Source organism: Pristiophorus japonicus, chromosome 6 (genome assembly GCF_044704955.1).
Source record: "Pristiophorus japonicus isolate sPriJap1 chromosome 6, sPriJap1.hap1, whole genome shotgun sequence".
Lineage (NCBI taxonomy): Eukaryota > Metazoa > Chordata > Chondrichthyes > Pristiophoridae > Pristiophorus > Pristiophorus japonicus.
The window spans coordinates 144,857,129-144,875,542 of NC_091982.1; the positions used below are offsets into that span (position 1 = coordinate 144,857,129).

Consider the following 18,414-nt stretch of genomic DNA (forward strand, 5'->3'; position numbering starts at 1 on the left):
TGTGTGTGTTTCACACTGGACCAGTGTGTGCGCGTGTTACACTGGGCGAGTGTGTGCGCGTGTTACACTGGGCGAGTGTGTGCGCGTGTTACACTGGGCGAGTGTGTGCGCGTGTTACACTGGGCGAGTGTGTGCGCGTGTTACACTGGGCGAGTGTGTGCGCGTGTTACACTGGGCGAGTGTGTGCGCGTGTTACACTGGGCAAGTGTGCGTGACACTGGGTGAGTGTGTGTGCGTGTTACACTGGGCGAGTGTGTGTGCGTGTTACACTAAGTGAGTGTGTGTGTTACACTGGGCGAGTCTGTTAACACTGGGCTAGTGTGTGTGTTACACTGAGCAAGCGCGTGTGTGTGTTAAACTGGGTGAGTGTGTGTGCTACGCTGAGCTAGTGTGTGTGTGTTACATTGGGTGAGTGTGTGTGCGCTACTCTAGCCGAGTGTATGCGTGTTACACTGGGCGAGTCTGTGTGTGTTACACTGAGCTAGTCTGTGTCTGTTACATTGAGCGAGTGTGTGTGTGTTACACTGAGCGAGTGTGTGTGTGTTACACTGAGCGAGTGTGTGTGTGTTACACTGAGCGAGTGTGTGTGTGTTACACTGAGCGAGTGTGTGTGTGTTACACTGAGTGAGTCTGTGTGTGTTGCACTGGGCGAGTGTATATATTACACTGAGTGAGTTGTGTGTGTTGCACTGGTCGACTGTGTGTTCGTTACACTTGGTGGGGATGTGTGTGCATGTTACATTGGACGGGTATGACTGTGCGTTACACTGGGCGAGTGCATGCGCGTTGCACAGAGCGAGTGTGTGTTACACTGAGCGAGTGTCTGTATGTTGCACTGAGCGAGTGTCTGTATGTTGCACTGAGCGAGTGTCTGTGTGTTGCACTGAGCGAGTGTCTGTGTATTACACTGAGCAAGTGTGTGTGTTACACTGAGGGAGAGTCTGTGTTACACTGAGCTAGTCTGTGTGTGTGTGTGTGTGTTACACTGAGCGAGTGTGGCTGTGTTACACTGAGCGAGTCTGTGTGTGTTACACTGAGCGAGTGTGTGTGTGTGCTACATTGGAGGGGTGTGAGTGTGCGCTACACTGGAGGGATGTGAGTGTGCGTTACACTGGGCGAGTGCGTGCGCGTTGCACTGAGCAAATGTGTGTGTTACACTCGGCAAGTGTGCGTTACTCTGAGCGAGTGTGTGCATGTTACACTGTATTGGTGTATGTGTGTGTTGCTCTGGGCGAATGTGAGTGCGTGTTACACTGGGCGAGTGTGCGTGTTACACTGGGCGAGTGTGCGTTATAGTGGGCGATGTGCGTGTTACACTGGGCGAGTGTGTGCGTGCATGTTACACTGGGTGAGCGTGTGTTTTACATTAGGCAAGTGTCTGTTTTACACTGGGCAAGTGTGTGTGTTACACTGGGCTGGTGTGTGTGTTACACTGGTCGAGTGTGTTCGTGTGTTGGTCTGAGCTAGTGTGTGTGTTACATTGGGCGAATGTGTGTGCACACATTGCACTGGGCGAATGTGTGTGCACACATTGCACAGGGCAAATGTGTGTGTTACACTAGGCGAGTGTATGTGTGCGTGACACTGGGCGAGTGTGTGCACGTTTCACTGGGCGCGTGTAAGCATGTTAAACTGGGCGAGGGGTTAATTCCAGGTCTAGTTTTGAATATCTGGGATAATACACAATCCACATCATATCTTTAAAAAAAGGAACAAATTCTATAATTTTGCTGTAACGAGCTGTTTTCTGAATATTTGGGATCCAAAGCTTATTCCAGATTATCTGGCCCTAGGAGTTAATTCCCGAATATCTGAATAATGGACCTACTCCTAGAATATCTGGTCAGTGGACTTAATTCTAGAATGTCTGAGGCACAAAACTAGTCCCAGTTTATTTGGGCGATGCAGCTAAATTGTAACGGACTTATCCTGTAACATTTGAGGTGTGGGACTAATTCCTGAGTATCTGGAGTTCCAATCTCCAAATCATCATGGGCATATGCCAGTTCCAGAATGTTGCAAGCGTGGTTTTAATTGTAGTTCCCAGGATATTTGAAGCACAGCAGTATCCAGACTATCCTTGGACTATCTGTGATATCAATCACCAAAATATCTGGGCCACGACTCAGTTCTCCAGTCCTCTGGCACCAGCCCCGCATCCAAGGAGGATTGGAAAATTATACCTCTGCAATTTCCACCTTTACTTCCCTCAACATCCTAGGATGCATCCCATCCGTTCCTGCTGACCTATCTACTTTAAGTACAGCCAGTCTTTCTAGTACCTCCTCCTTATCAATTTTTATCCCATCCAGTATCTCAAATACCTCCTCTTTCACACTGACTTTGGCAGCATCTTCTTCCTTGGTAAAGACAGATGCAAGGTACTCATTTAGTCCCTCAGCCATGCCCTCCCCCCCATTCTTGGGTCTCCTTTTTGATCCCTACTCGGCCCCACCCCTCTTACTACTCGTTTACTACTTATATGCCTATAGAAGACTTTTGGATTCCCTTTTATGTCAGCTGCCAATCTATTCCCATACTCTTGCTTTGCCCCTCTTTATTTCCTATTTCACTTCCCCTCTGAACTTTCTATATTCAGCCTGGTTCTCACTTGTATTCTCTACCTGACATCTGCTTCATCTTACTCACTATCTCTTTCATCATCCAGGGAGCTCTGACTTTGACCGCCTTACCTTCCCCCCTTCGTGGGAATGTACCTCGACTGTACACGAACCATCTCCTCTTTAAAGGCAGCCCATTGTTCGATTACAGTTTTGCCTGCCAAACTTTGATTCCAATTTACCCGGGCCAGATCCATTCTCAACCCGCTATCGTTGGCCCTCCTCCAATTAAGTATTTTTACTCTAGATTGCTCCCTGTCCTTTTCCATAGCTAATCTAAACATTGTGATACTGTGGTATGGAACAAATTCCACAATATCTGAGGTAGCAGAATATTCCCAGACAGCCAGAGGTACAGGAGTAATGCCAGATATCTGGGGACATTGGGCTAAATTCAGATTATCTGGGAGACAGACCAGAATTCCAGATATATCGGATAGTTACCAAATTATCTCTTGTTTTGTATATATTTCCAGAATGCCCTCCTTCTGAGCTGCATGATTCTACGTTTTACTACATTGAAGGTGCTATATAAATACAAGTTGTTGTTGTTGTTATGATCTGTGATACCAGAATATCTGTATTACTAGATTTTACCCTGAATATATGGGGTACTAGAATATCTGTAGTTCCAAAATATGCATTATCATAGGCAGCCCTTCGAAATCAAGGAAGACTTGCTTCCACTCTAAAAGTAGCTGAACAGTCCAATACGGGAATTACAGTCTCTGTCACAGGTGGGACAGATAGTCATTGGAGGAAAGGGTGGGTGGGACTGGTTTGCCGCACACTCCTTCCGCTGCCTGCACTTGTTTTCTGCATGCTCTTGGCGACGAGACTCGAGGTGCTCAGCGCCCTCCCGGATGCTCTTACTCCACTTAGGACAGTCTTTGGCCAGGGATTTCCAGGTGTCGGTAGGGATGTTGCATTTTATCAAGGAGGCTTTGAGGGTGTCATTGAAACGTTTCCTCTGCCCACCTGGGGTTTGCTTGGCGTGTAGGAGTTCCGAGTAGAGCGCTTGCTTTGGGAGTCTTGTGTCGGGCATGCGAACAATGTGGCCTGCCCAACGGAGCTGGTCGAGTGTGGTCAGTGCTTCGATGCTGGGGATGTTGGCCTAATCGAGAACACTGCTGTTGGTGGGTCTGTCCTCCCCGGGGATTTGCAGGATCCTGCGGATATGTCGTTGGTGGTATTTCTCCAGCGACTTGAGGTGTCTACTGTACATGGTCCATGTCTCTGAGCAATACAGGAGGGCGGGTATCACTATAGCCCTGTAGACCATGAGCTTGGTACCAGATTTGAGGGCCTGGTCTTCGAACACTCTCTTCCTCAGGCGACCTAGAATATGCATACTAACACATTGTGCACACAATATCTTAGCTACAGGGGTTACTGAAGGATATTCTGAGTTACCCGTCTATTCCTAGATATCTAATGTGCTGCGATAATCCCGTTGGAGACACAGGATTATGCCCGGAATATCCGAAGATCTTAGAGCCCCAGGCAGGATATTTGAAGGAAATAGGACTAATGTCAGGAGAACTAAGTTACTGGGCTAAACCCAGAATTCCCAAGGGACCGGACCACAGTTACCCTCCAATATTCGAAGCACTGGTCTTCCTGTCCACATATTGGATCTGTACAGCAGAGTCTTGTGTCAGGTGTTTGTGTGCTGTGCAATCTGTACGACCTAATTCTATTATGTAGGAATGAATGGCCTTGTGTTTTCTAGCCCGTTGTTTGTAACGTGGAAGATGGGTCGGGATAAACGCCTGCGAGGCTGCATTGGGACCTTCTCTGCCATGAACCTCCATTCAGGACTCAGGGAATACACACTTACCAGGTAAGAATATTCAAACCCTCTGTATGTAATGACGAGGAATCTGAGATGAGGACTCAAATATGGTGTTACCAGTGTCAAATATGCTCCTGGTCTCTCATGTTTTGTATTAGTATAACTCGTGTTATAAACTCCAGCATAGCATAGTTGGGCCAAATGGCTTTTTTCCATGCTGTATATTCTATGTAATTCTATAACCACGTTAGGTAATGGTTTTTTTCATCCACATAGTGATGTTGGGACTACTGTAAATGGAAACTCTGGAAGTCCCTATAATCTGCTGTACGCCACATAGTGCAAGAAAGACTTCAGCATTTGTAACCTGAGCAGCTTTGACTGGAGTAGGGACCAGAACCTGTGCAGTTCTGGACTGGGTGACTGGTGCAGCTCCTGACTTTGGGAGAGGGCAGTGTAACCTGTATAGCTCCTGACCGAAAGGAGTATACTGTGAAGGTCTCGACTGGGGTTAGGAGAAGCCTCTTGACTTGGTGGGGTGGTATAAGTGGAGAAAATCACCTTTGTGGTTTTTGAATTTGGTGGGGGCGTCAGGATAGCATGCGAGGCTCCTTCTGTTGTTCTGAATAAGAACTGTAATTGAAAGAAACATTTGAATTCTTAACATTCAGTGGACTTTTAATTTAACCAACAACCTCTGCCCCACGTATCACCATTACCCAGATTCTTAGCTTCCCCTTCGTGGGTAGTGTTCCATCAATACTCTGAAATGTGCCGCCTTATCTCGCTGATATCTTTCTCTCCTCACAGTGCCCTTAAGGACAGCCGCTTCCCCCCGCTGACTCGTGAGGAACTTCCCAAACTCTTCTGCTCTGTCTCGCTGCTCACTAATTTCGAGGATGCCAGTGATTACCTGGACTGGGAGGTAAAGGAATTCCAGTTCAAACTCATTGTCACCACAGGAGGCTGGGGCGGGTTGGCAATCCTTTTTTTAAATTAAATAGAACGTTTTTTCATGGTACATTTTTCTCCTGTGTTCTCCCTTCATTTCTTGAAGGTGCTGAGTTGTTCAAGAATAAGGTCCCAGGGTGTGGGCAGGTTTCTGGTATGTAAAAAATCTAGGCCTGGACAGTGAGTGTCGGCAGGTGGTGGTGGCGGGGGGCGGGGGGATTATTACAGCAGAGCTGAACCCTGTCCGTAACCTGACATCCACCCATGCACACTCCAGCAGGGGCCATTGTATGCTGATTGTTTAATAGAACATAAGAAATAGGAGCAGGCCATACGGCCCCTCGAGCCTGCTCCGCCATTTTATATGATCTTGGCTGATCCGATCATGGACTCAGGTCCACTTCCCCGCCCGCTCTGCATAACCCCTTATTCCCTTATCGGTTAAGAAACTGTCTATCTTTGTCTTAAATTTATTCAATGTCCCAGCTTCCACAGCTCTCTGAGGCAGCGAGTTCCACAGATTTACAACCCTCTGAGAGAAGAAATTTCTTCTCATCTCAGTTTTAAATGGGCGGTCCCTTATTCTAAGATTATGCTCCCTAATTCTAGTCTCCCCCATCAGAGGAAACATCCTCTCTGCATCCACCTTGTCAAACCCCCTCATAATCTTATACATTTTTGGTGCATGGAATCCCATCACTGTTCTTACAAATCAAACTACTTGGAGATCTACACCCACCCTATAGGGTTTCTGTTTGCCCATTATGGAGCGCACACACTGTGGCGATAGAGACACATCCTATTCCAGAATACTGAGTTGTAGGTTGGCTCCTGGAGCCCCAAGCATGTGCTTACATTTAACCAACTGTTGTCAGCCTTGGCTCAGTGGACAGCACTCTTGCCTCTGAGTCAGAAGGTTGTGGTTCAAGTCCCGCTCCAGAGACTTGAGCACATAATCCAGACTGACACTTCAGTGCAGTACTGAGGTAATACTGCACTGTCAGAGGTGCTGTCTTTTGGATGATATGTTAAACTGAGGCTCCGTCTGCCCTCTCAAATGGACATAAAAGATCTGATAGCAGGGAATTTCTCCCATCCTGGCCAATATTTATCTATCAATATGCTAAAAACAAAATATCTATTAATTTATCTCGTTATTGTTTGTAGGACCTTGCTGTGCACAAATTGGCTGCTGCACTTGCCTACATTACAACAGTGACTATAGTCCAACAATATTTTGGTGGCTTTGAAGCACTTTGGGACATCCTCAAGAGATGAAAGATGCTATACAAATGCAAGATCTGTCTTTTTAACTAAAACCACATAGCTTACCAGTGCAGAATGCTAGTAAGATCCCCACTGCTTGTCTGTCTAGGGGATAATAACCAGTTGGTCAGCGGACAGTTTACAAGATTTGCATACCTGCTCAGCACACGTCAAATACCGGGAGCTGTGTCATAGTCCATCTTTGCTGCAGGTCTCCGTCGCATCAAAGAGGCTTCGCGTACAACTCTAGAGGCAATCTGGTTTGGCCTAACAGCTCTCCTTCTCTTTGCAGTTTGGTTAACAAGTCAGAAGCTGAGGCAAGGAATCAGTTAGTCACATCAGCTGCTGTCAAGTCTGCCTTCTTGGGTGTCGCAGAGACCCAGTCCCAGGTTTCTTGGTCAGAGTTACCCCTCTCTTGGCCCAATTGCTCACAGCTCGCCCCTCCCTATCTCTGTAACCGCTCCAGCCCTACGACCCTCCGAGAGCTCTGCGTTCCCCCAATTCTGGCTGCTTGTGCATCCCCAATTTCCATTACCACGTCAAAGGCGCTAAAAAAATGCAAGTTGTTGTCTTAAAAGAGCTGGAGAGATTTAAGGATGGAATTCCGTAACTTAGGGCCTACACGGTTGAAAGCTTCACCGCCAATGGTAGGGCAAAGGGAGTGGGGGGATGCATAAGAGGGTTGAGTTGTAGCAACGCAGAGTTCTTGGAGTGTTGTAGGGCTGGAGGAGGTTACAGAGCTAGGGAGGAATGAGGCCATGAAGGGAGTTGAACACGAGGATGAGAATTTTACATTGGTGGCATTGGTGGATCGGGTGCTAATAGAGGTCAATGAGCCCAGGGTGTTGGGTGAGCTGGATTTTGTGCGGGTTAGAATGCGGACTGCTTTGGATGAGCTCAGGTTTATGGAGGGTGGAAGATGGCAGGCATGATGCTGCCGAAAGCAAGGATGAGTGTTTCAGCAGCAGTTGGGCTGAGGCTGCCCCTTGGCGATATCAAAGGCCACCTACTGCTACTTCCATAATATCAATCATCTCCGCCCGGGGTTGATATTATGGAAGTGGCAATAGGTGGACTTTGCAATCAGGAGGATATGGGGTCGGAAGCTGAGCTCGGGGTCAAATGGGACGGTAAAGTTGCGAACAGTTTGGTTCTGCCTGAGACAATGGCAATGTCTGGAATCAGTGGCGAGGGAACAGAGTTTGTAGGGTCGGTCAAAGACAATGACTTCGGTCTTCTCACTGTTTAATTGTAGGAAATTGCGACACACGCCCAATAATGGATGTTGGAAAAGCAGTCTTGACAACACAACGCCAGTCAAGGGATTGGGAGAGGCGGTGGAGCGAGACAGCTGGGCGCCATCAGCGTATATGCGGAACCTGACACCATGTCTTCAGATGATATCGCCAAGGGGCAGCGTGTAGAAGAGGAATAAGAGGAGTCCAAGGATAGATCCTTGGGGGACTCCAGAGGTATTGGTGCAGGGGCAGGAAGAGAAGCCATTGCTTTAGATTATCTGCTCCGATTGTATAGGTAAGAATGGAAGCAAGTGTGGGCAGTCCCATTCAGCTGGACAAGGACAGCGATGGGTGATGTAGTCGATCTTGTCAAAGGCTGCAGACCGGCCTAGAAAGATGTTCCATGGTCGCAGTCTCGGAGAATGTCATTTGATTTGTGCAATGGCAAGGGCAGAAAGCTAATTGGAGAGGTTCAAACATGGAATTATGGGAAAGATGGGCACGTGTCGTGGGATTTATGTTGCGTTCAAGGTGTTGACTCCTAGAAATATCCCAGCTGCCATCTCGGGCTGAGTAAGGAGTTGCAGAATCTCGGTGTGCTGCTTGACCATGAGCTGACCTTCCTCTGCCATATCCACTCTATTCCCAAGGTGCTTTCTTCCGACCCGGCAGCATCGCCTGCCTCAGCTCCTATCACTATACTACCACCAGGTCGGTGATTGGAGTGCGGGCAGACACAGCAGGAGCGGCGATGTCGGGGCGAAGGAGCGGCGAGAGATTGTATAGGGACGTGATCGGGGCCCAGGAGAAGCGTGAGTTCGGGGCCAGGGACCCAGGGGCAGCACGGGCCAGCCCACACTTCGTTATGTGTGCGCACTAGCTCTGTGCAGCAGAGCTGGTCACCAGTCGTCTTGGTTAATCCTTGCCACTGGACCAAGACCTAGCTCTGTCAAACCCGTGTGGTGGTTGGTTTGCAACGGCCACCCCACGTTTAAAAAAAATCCACGCACAGGTATCTTCCACCCTTCAACATGCAGTTCAGGACCTGGAATATTGGATCCTTCATTGAAACATCTGTGAACTCATCTCTTTTTGGTGTGGAAGCAAGTCATCCTCGTTTCGAGGGACTGCCTATGATGATGATATAAATGAAAGTTGTTATATTCAAAATCAAAATGAGCCTATTACTCCCCCACTGCTCCCTATCCTTGCTTATGTTCTTAAGAACATAAGAAATAGGAGGAGTTGGCCATTTGGCCCCTCGAGCCTGCTCTGCCATTCAGTAAGGTCATGGCTGATCTGATCTTGGCCTCGCCTCCACTTCCCTGCCCACTCCCCATAACCTTTGACTCTTTTATCGTTCAAAAATCTGTCTATCTTCATCTTAAATATATTCAATGACCCAGCCTCCACAGCTCTCCGAGGTAGAAAATTCCACAGATTCGTGACCCTCTGAGAGAAGAAATTCCTCCTTCTCTCAGTTTTAAATGGGGGGCCCTTATTCTGAAACGATGCCCCCTAGTTCTAGATTCCCCCGCGAGGGGAAACATTCTCTCTGCACCTATCCTATCAAGCACTGTCAGAATCTGATATGTTACAATAAGATTACCAAAGATGATGAAATCGTATTCAATGTTGTCGCTCTCTCTCATGTTTCACCAAAAGAGCTCAGCAGCACTAGGGCCACCTGGTCACAGCACTTTGCAAGACTCTGTTGAGAATGCATCCATTCAGGAAGATGAAAGGAAGTTGCAGCATGGAGTTTTGGGTATCCAGACTGTATCCCCTATTGACACTGCTGTGAAGAACTCACTCATCCACTGATAGACTGCACACTGACTTATCCATGCCTTTGTTATCTCTAGACTTGATTATTCCAACATACTCCTCGACAGCCTTCTACTTTCTACCCTACGTAAACTCAAGGTCATCTAAAACTTTGACGCTTATGTCCTAACTCGCAACAAGTCCTGTTCACCCATCACCCCATTTGCTCCTGGTGCCTTGATTTTGAAATTCTCATATTTGTTTTCAAATCCCTCCATGGCCTCGCTCCTCCCTATCTCTGTAATCTCCTCCAGCCCCACCACCCGAGATATCTGCGCTCCTTCACTTCTGGCCTCTCGAGCATCACTGATTTTAATCACTCCACCATTGGTGGCTGTGCCTTCAGCTGCCAAGGCCCTAAGCTCTGGAATTCCCTCGCTCCCTCTCTTGTCTCCTCTTTGACCAAGCCATCTGTCGTAATATCTCCTTATCTGGCTCAGTGTTGAATTTTGTCTGATAACGCTCCTATGAAGTGCCTTGGCACATTTTACTACATTAAAGACGTAATACAAATACAAGTTGTGTTGTTGTAGAAAGACTTGATCTCAGATGGAGTGGGTTGTCAGCTGCCCCATCTACTGGTAGAATGAGAAGTAGAACTCAACGACTCAATAAGTGTATCTGGTTCTGTGGCTATGTTTTTTTTCATTGTTGATCAAAGTTCTAACAAAAGTGAATGTGGCTTTTTTGTACGGATGCAGTTATTTGCACTGTGTTTTGGCTGATTGGCTGTCCATTATCACATGACCTGATTGCTGATTGGTCCCCTTGGAGGATAAGCCACACCCAGAGGTTTCTCTGGAGTGTGTGATTGGAACCGCCCAGCCCAAGTTCTGAGTACTTTGTAAAGTATAATTCGAGCCATTCTGACTTCAGAACAACCCTGCAAGCAGTCACAGCCCAAGTGTTTGCCTCCCCCAGCAGAAGTCCCTGACCCCAGGCCAAGTGCATGCTTCCCCCTACCGCCTCGCGTGTCCCCCCCCCCGTCTCTCTCTCTCTCTCGTCCCCTCCCTTGCGTCTCTCTCTTCACCCGCCTTTGTGACTCTTTCTCTCTTCCCCCCTCTCTCTTTCTCTCCTCCCTCCCATGTGTCTCTCTTCCCCCCACCCCCGTGTCTCTCTGTTTCGCACGCCCCCCCCCCCCCCCGGGTCTCTCTCCTGCCCGCCGCATCTCTCTCTCTCTTCCGCCCCACCCCCCCACTACCTCCCACAGAAAGCCGCAATAATGCAAAGGCTGGAAGCAAATCCAGCGGCAGTGGCAGAAAATATTTCAGCTGCGGACTCGTCAGGGCCCCGGGTCCGAGGAGTCTGCGCATGCACGAGAGGCGTTGAGGGCAGAGTCTAGAGGACGTAGGCGCAGAAAAAACACAATTTTTTTTTTTTTACTGGTCAGCTCATAAATCTTACAGCTTTCATCACTCGTTTTCTCAGCGGGTCAGGTCCTGTGTTAATCTCACAAAAAGCAGAAAATGCTAAAGCTGCACAACGGGTGGATTAGCATCTGAAAGAGAAAGGTTAGCATTTTGATGTAAACATCAACAGAACTGGCCAGATACACTGACAATATAAACATAAACCCGTAGAGCTAGTCACCCTCAATCTTGAATACTGTAAACTGTACATGGGTGGTGGGCATGTTACTCTTGAAATGGATGTGCAACCTAAAGAATGAAGCAGTGTCAGATTGTCACCTCACCCAACGGATGTCCCCCTCCTCTCCCCCAAATCAGCAACATTCTGTTTCTCCTCCAGATGCCAGAATGGTAGAAGGGTCAGAACAGATGCTGTGCTGCAGTATGACCACTTGATGGCACAGCTGCATTCCCTGACTGTGAGCATCATGTTGCACTCTCTCTCGGTGTATACTCTGAGCCTTGCTTGATGTATCCCATCATTGCCCACTGATTTCTATATGCAGCTTTACAGTATTAATTGTCTTCATATACAGACGTCCCCTTGAGGGAATTGATCGAGTCATACTCACCAGGCCTGCCGGTATGAGGGGGCGGGCCCCTCGTTCCAACTAGCAGAACAAAGAGTTCACAAAATTGGAACAATTCTGCACGTGTTCTAGACATGGGGGCCCCTAGCTCCGACAGCAGGGATCCGAGATCAGAGCCCTCATGGCAGCACCTCGTATGTCGATCGACCATCCGACAGTCTGATGTATCGGGATAATAACTTCAAAATAAGAATTCAAATGCTTTTAATGAAACCACTCACTGTAAGTGTAAGCAGGCAATAAAGGGTCGTGGAACGTGGTTGCCAATGAGGCTAGCTATTTAAAGCATTAATGATAAGGGTCTAAGTTGTATATCCAAGTTTGCAGATGACACTAAGCCAGGAGGCACAGTAAGCTGGAGGAGGAATGAGGAGGAATTTCTTCTCTGAGGGTCGTGAATCTTTGAAATTCCACACCCCAGAGATCTGTGGAGGCTGGGTCATTGAATATATTAAAGGTGGAGATAGACAGATTTTTGAACAATAAGGCAGTCAAGGATTATGGGGAGCGGGCAGGGAAGTGGAGTTGAGGCCAAGGTCAGATCAGCCATGATCTGATTGAATGACGGAGCAGGCTCGAGGGGCCTAATGGCCTACTCCTGCTCCTATTTCTTATGTAAGCTGTTTGGATGGGGCTGAGGGGGCAGCGGGGAGGAAGTTGCAAAAGAACATAGACAGACTGAGTGAGTGGGCAAAACTATGGCAGATGCAGTTCAATGTGAGCAAGTGTGAGGTCATGCACTTTGGATCTGAGAAAGACAAATGAGAATATATTGTCAGTGGTAAGACACTGGGAGCTTTGAAGGAGCAATGGGATTTAGATGCCCATGTACACAAACCACTAAAGGATGGTGCAGAGGTATCCACAGCAATCAAAAGGCCAATGGAATCTTGGCCGTTATCTCAAGGGGTTTGGAATTCAAAACTGAGGAAGTGATGCTTCAGTTGTACAGAGCCTTAGTCAAACCCCATCTGGTGTACTGCGTTCCGTTTTGGGCACCGATCTTCGGGAAAGATATATTGGCCTTGGAAGGGGTACAGCACAGATTCCTCCGAATTATACCAGGATTTTAAAGGGTTAAATTTAAACTTGGCTTGAATTCCATTTAGAAGGTTGACTGGTGATCAGCTGAGGCCAAGTATATTGCAGTTGCCAGTACCTTAGCTGAGATACACCTGCGGCTGTTCTGGTTTGCAGGGCTCCATTCTGCACGAGCCATCACAGTAGTTGGTTTGTTTTAAGGTAACAACACATTCAGTCAGTCCTTTCACCCTTTGATAAACTACTCTGTAACTGAAGTAGGAGCTTGGCGTCGGCACAGCACTGAACGTGGGGGTCGCGTTTTCACGCAGCAAGTGATGATGTGTTAAATGAAATGTATTTTGTTTTCTCGTAGTAATAAAGATAAATCTGTGTTTAGGTGGGAGTACATGGAATTCGAATAGAGTTTGTGAATGAGAAGGGGGCAAAACGCACAGCAACGTACTTACCAGAAGTGGCCAAGGAACAGGGTAGGTGTGAGCCACAGCCTGGTGAATCTATTCCTCTTGCCCTCTGTGTTTCTGCATGTGTTTATTGAGGGGAAGGGAAGTCTATTTCAGCATTGCAGAAGGCTGTGTGTTTCAGGCCGGGCCCATTGTTTGGTATTGGAAAAGCAACTTTAACATTCTCACATTGCCTTGTGTGCAATCTCTCTCTTTTGATTTTATATATGTAATTTATTTATTTAATAATTTGTGGAGCTTGCTTTTAAGTAAATCTAGTTGTGGGGAAAGCATCACAAGCAGCTTTGTGTCCCCTTTTTCCCTCTAATATTTACCCTTTATTGTGCTGGTGATTGTTAGTCGTGTACTGGTCTCGAATGGGGCCATCTGCCGGTGACGTGGCACAGCCATCCGGCTGGAATTGGAGCCTGACTCCAGGCATTAACTGGTACCAAGGTGTAGATGTGTCTCTGGCACTACCTGTGTGTGTGTTTGTATTGCAGACTGGGACCAGATTCAGACCATAGACTCTCTTCTGCGTAAAGGAGGTTACAAAGCTCCAATCACAAATGAATTCAGGAAAGCAATCAAACTCACGAGGTGAGTAACACTGAGAAACTACGTAGCTTTTCTTTTTTCTTTTCTTTACCGGTAAGTAACCTTTAGCATTGTTGCCAAATTAAGTTAATCTAAGGGTTAATTCATGGCAGGAGAGCTCGGACACGTGTTATGCTCCTCCTGTACTATGTGGGAAGTCAGGGACGCTTCCAGTGTCCCTGACGACTACGTGTGCGTGAAGTGTATCCACCTCCAGCTCCTGATGGACCGCATTGTGGAACTGGAGCTGCGGGTGGATTCACTCTGGAGCATGCACGATGCTGAGAATGATGTGAATAGTACATTTAGTGAGTTGGTCTTACTGCAGGTAAAGGGTCCACAGCCAGATAGGGAATGGAAGACTAACAGGAAGAGCAGTGCAGGGATCCCCTGCGGTCATCCCCCTGCAAAACAGAGACACCGCTTTGAGTACTGTTGAGGGGGATGACTCATCAGGGGAGAGCAGCAGCAGCCAAGTTCATCACACCGTGGCTGGCTCTGCTGCACAGGAGGGCAGGAAAAAGAGTGGGAGAGCGATAGTGATAGGGGATTCAATTGTAAGGGGAATAGATAGGTGTTTCTGCGGCCGCAACCGAGATTCCAGGATGGTATGTTGCCTCCCTGGTGCAAGGGTCAAGGATGTCTCGGAGCGGGTGCAGGACATTCTGAAAAGGGAGGGTGAACAGCCAGTTGTCGTGGTGCATATAGGTACCAATGATATAGGTAAAAAAACGGGATGAGGTCCGACGAGACGAATTTAGGGAGCTTGGAGCCAAATTAAAAAGTAGGACCTCAAAAGTAGTAATCTCAGGATTGCTACCAGTGCCACATACTAGTCAGAGTAGGAATCGCAGGATAGCTCAGATGAATACGTGGATTGAGCAGTGGTGCAGAAGGGAGGGATTCAAATTCCTGGGGCATTGGAACCGGTTCTGGGGGAGGTGGGACCAGTACAAACCGGACGGTCTGCACCTAGGCAGGACCGGAACCAATGTCCTAGGGGAAGTGTTTGCTAGTGCTTTTGGGGAGGAGTTAAACTAATATGACAGGGGGATAGGAACCTATGCAGGGAGTCAGAGGGAAATAAAATGGAGTCAGAAGCAAAAGATAGAAAGGAGAATAGTAAAAGTGGAGGGCAGAGAAACCCAAGGCAAAATACAAAAAGGGCCACATTACAGCAAAATTCCAAAGGGGCGAAGTGTGTTAAAAAGACAAGCCTGAAGACTCTGTGCCTCAATGCGAGGAGTATTCGGAATAAGCTGGACGAATTAACTGCGCAGATAGCAGTTAACGGGTATGATGTAATTGGCATCACGAAGACATGGCTCCAGGGTGACCAAGGCTGGGAACTCAACATCCAAGGGTATTCAGCATTTAGGAAGGATAGACAGAAAGGAAAAGGAGGCAGGGTGGCATTGCTGGTTAAAGAGGAAATTAATGCAATAGTAAGGAGGGACATTAGCTTGGATGATGTGGAATCGGTATGAGTGGAGCTACGGAATACCAAAGGGCAGAAAACGCTGGTGGGAGTTGTGTACAGACCAGCAAACAGTAGTGGTGAGGTTGGGGACAGCATCAAACAAGAAATTAGGGATGTGTGCAATAAAGGTACAGCAGTTATCATGGGCGACTTTAATCTACATATTGATTGGGCTAACCAAACTGGTAGCAATGCGGTGGAGGAGGATTTCCTGGAGTGTATTAGGGATGGTTTTCTAGACCATTATGTCGAGGAACCAACGAGAGAGCTGGCCATCCTAGACTGGGTGATGTGTAATGAGAAGGGACTAATTAGCAATCTTGTTGTGCGAGGTCCCTTCTTTAGAATTCTTTATTAAGATGGAGAATGACAAAGTTAATTCGGAAACTAGGGTCCTGAACTTAAGGAAAGGTAACTTCGCCGGTATGAGGCGTGAATTGGCTAGAATAGACTGGCAAAGGATACTGAAAGGGTTGATAGTGGATAAGCAATGGCAAACATTTAAAGATTACATGGATGAACTTCAGCAATTGTACATCCCTGTCTGGAGTAAAAATAAAACGGCGAAGGTGGCTCAACCATGGCTAACAAGGGAAATTAAGGATAGTGTTAAAGCCAAGGAAGAAGCATATAATTTGGCTAGAAAAAGCAACAAACCTGAGGACTGGGAGAAATTTAGAATTCAACAGAGGAAGACTAAGGGTTTAATTCAGAGGGGGAAAATAGAGTACGAGAGGAAGCTTGCAGGGACCATAAAAACTGACTGCAAAAGCTTCTATAAATATGTGAAGAGAAAAAGATTAGTGAAGACAAACGTAGGTCCCTTGCAGTCGGATTCAGGTGAATTTATAATGGGAAACAGAAATGGCAGACCAATTGAACAAATACTTCGGTTCAGTCTTCACGAAGGAAGACACAAATAACCTTCCGATTGTACTAGGGAACAGTAGGTCTAGTGAGAAGGAGGAACTGAAGGATATCCTTATTAGGCGGGAAATTGTGTTCGGAAATTAATGGGATTGAAGGCCGATAAATCCCTAGGGCCTGATAGTCTACATCCCAGAGTACTTAAGGAAGTAGCCCTAGAAATAGTGGATGCATTGCTGATCATTTTCCAACAGTCTATCGACTCTGGATCAATTCCTATGGACTGGAGGGTAGCTAATGTAACATTACTTTTTAAAAAAGGAGGGAGAGATAAAACGGGTAATTATAGACCAGTTAGCCTGACATCAGTAGTGGGGAAAATGTTGGAATCAATCATTAAGGATGAAATAGCAGTGCATTTGGAAAGCAGTGACAGGATCGGACCAAGTCAGTATGGATTTATGAAAGGGAAATCATGCTTGACGAATCTTCTGGAATTTTTTGAGGATGTAACTAGCAGAGTGGACAAGGGAGAACCAGTGGATGTGGTGTATTTGGACTTTCAAAAGGCTTTTGACAAGGTCCCGCACAAGAGATTGGTGTGCAAAATCAAAGCGCATGGTATTGGGAGTAATGTACTGACATGGATAGAGAACTGGTTGGCAGACAGGAAGCAGAGAGTCGGGATAAAAGGGTCCTTTTCAGAATGGCAGGCATTGACTAGTGGAGTGCTGCAGGGCTCAGTGCTGGGACTCCAGCTCTTTACAATGTACATTAACGATTTAGATGAAGGAATTGAGTGTAATATCTTCAAGTTTGCGGATGACACTAAACTGAGTGACGGTGTGAGCTGTGAGGAGGACGCTAAGAGGCTGCAGGGTGACTTGGACAGGTTAAGTGAGTGGGCAAATGCATGGCAGATGCAGTATAATGTGGATAAATGTGAGGTTATCCATTTTTGGGGGCAAAAACACAATGGCAGAATATTATCTGGATGGCGGCAGATTAGGAAAAGGGGAGGTGCAACGAGACCTGGGTGTCATGATTCGTCAGTCACTGAAAGTTGGCATGCAGGTTCAGCAGGCGGTGAAGAAGGCAAATGGTATGTTGGCCTTCATAGCTAGGGAATTTGAGTATAGGAGCAGGTAGGTCTTACTGCAGTTGTACAGGGCCTTAGTGAGGCCTCAACTGGAATATTGTGATCAGTTTTGGTCTCCTAATCTGAGGAAGGACGTTCTTGCTATTGAGGGAGTGCAGCGAAGGTTCACCAGACTGATTCCAGGGATGGCTGGACTGTCATATGAGGAGAGACTGGATCAACTGGGCCTTTATTCACTGGAGTTTAGAAGGATGAGAGGGGATCTCTTAGAAACGTGTAAGATTCTTAAGGGACTGGACAGGTTAGATGCGGGAAGAATGTTCCCGATGTTGGGGAAGTCCAGAACCAGGGGACATAGTCTTCGAATAAGGGGTAGGCCATTTTAGGACTGAGATGAGGAGAAACTTCTTCACTCAGAGAGTTGTTAACCTATGGAATTCCCTGCCGCAGAGAGTTGTTGATGGCAGTTCATTGGATATATTCAAGAGGGAGTTAGATATGACCCTTACAGCTAAAGGGATCAAGGGGTATGGAGAGAAAGCAGGAAAGGGGTACTGAGGGAATGATCAGCAATGATCTTATTGAATGGTGGTGCAGGCTCGAATGGCCTACTCCTACATCTATTTTCTATGTTTCTAAAACTGTATAAAGAGATTGGAGGCCAATGAGACGCATGCATCTGTATAAAGGCTGGAGGCAGGTCATCCATACGTAGGGAGATTGGAGGCAGGTGAGACACTGACCTGTACAGAGTGAGACTTGAGACAGGTATGGTTATCAGTAGCTCTGGAGAGGAGAAGTCCGTCTATTGTTTACTTTTGGTCTGGGTGAATTACAGGTGAGCATAGTGTCCTTTATTGGTTTTGGAGTTCAGGCGCGAGATTATCCCTGGTTAATTTTGGAATATTTTCGGCAGGCCAAATAGCCTTTTAACTTGCTTAAATTTTATTACTAGATGTGATGTCCATTGCTGATTGGGTCTGGGGTGCTCGGGATGTTTATTGGATCACTCATGGGTTTGAGGTGGCATTACAGATATGTATTAGGGTGGGGGTCTGTTCATTGTTTCAGTGGACAGGGAGGGAGTAGAAATCTATGTATGAGTCCCTTAGACCCTTACTGGTTTGGGGGAACTAGTCTGTGTTATGGTTTGAGCTTTGTATACACTATTTGCCCTTCAACAGTTGTAG

The 18,414-nt window shown here is 47.0% G+C and overlaps 1 protein-coding gene across 3 annotated transcripts in view; it reads left to right on the forward strand.

Annotated features, from left to right (window-relative positions):
- Positions 1 to 18,414, forward strand: part of LOC139265811 (AMMECR1-like protein) — a 137,271-nt gene that overhangs the window by 109,873 nt on the left and 8,984 nt on the right. For all 3 annotated transcript variants that reach the window (XM_070883262.1, XM_070883260.1, XM_070883261.1), the window contains 4 exons: positions 4,354 to 4,464; positions 5,227 to 5,341; positions 13,118 to 13,208; positions 13,685 to 13,781. In XM_070883262.1, coding sequence (XP_070739363.1) covers positions 4,354 to 4,464; positions 5,227 to 5,341; positions 13,118 to 13,208; positions 13,685 to 13,781 — 414 coding nt within the window. The remainder of the gene's footprint in view (positions 1 to 4,353; positions 4,465 to 5,226; positions 5,342 to 13,117; positions 13,209 to 13,684; positions 13,782 to 18,414) is intronic.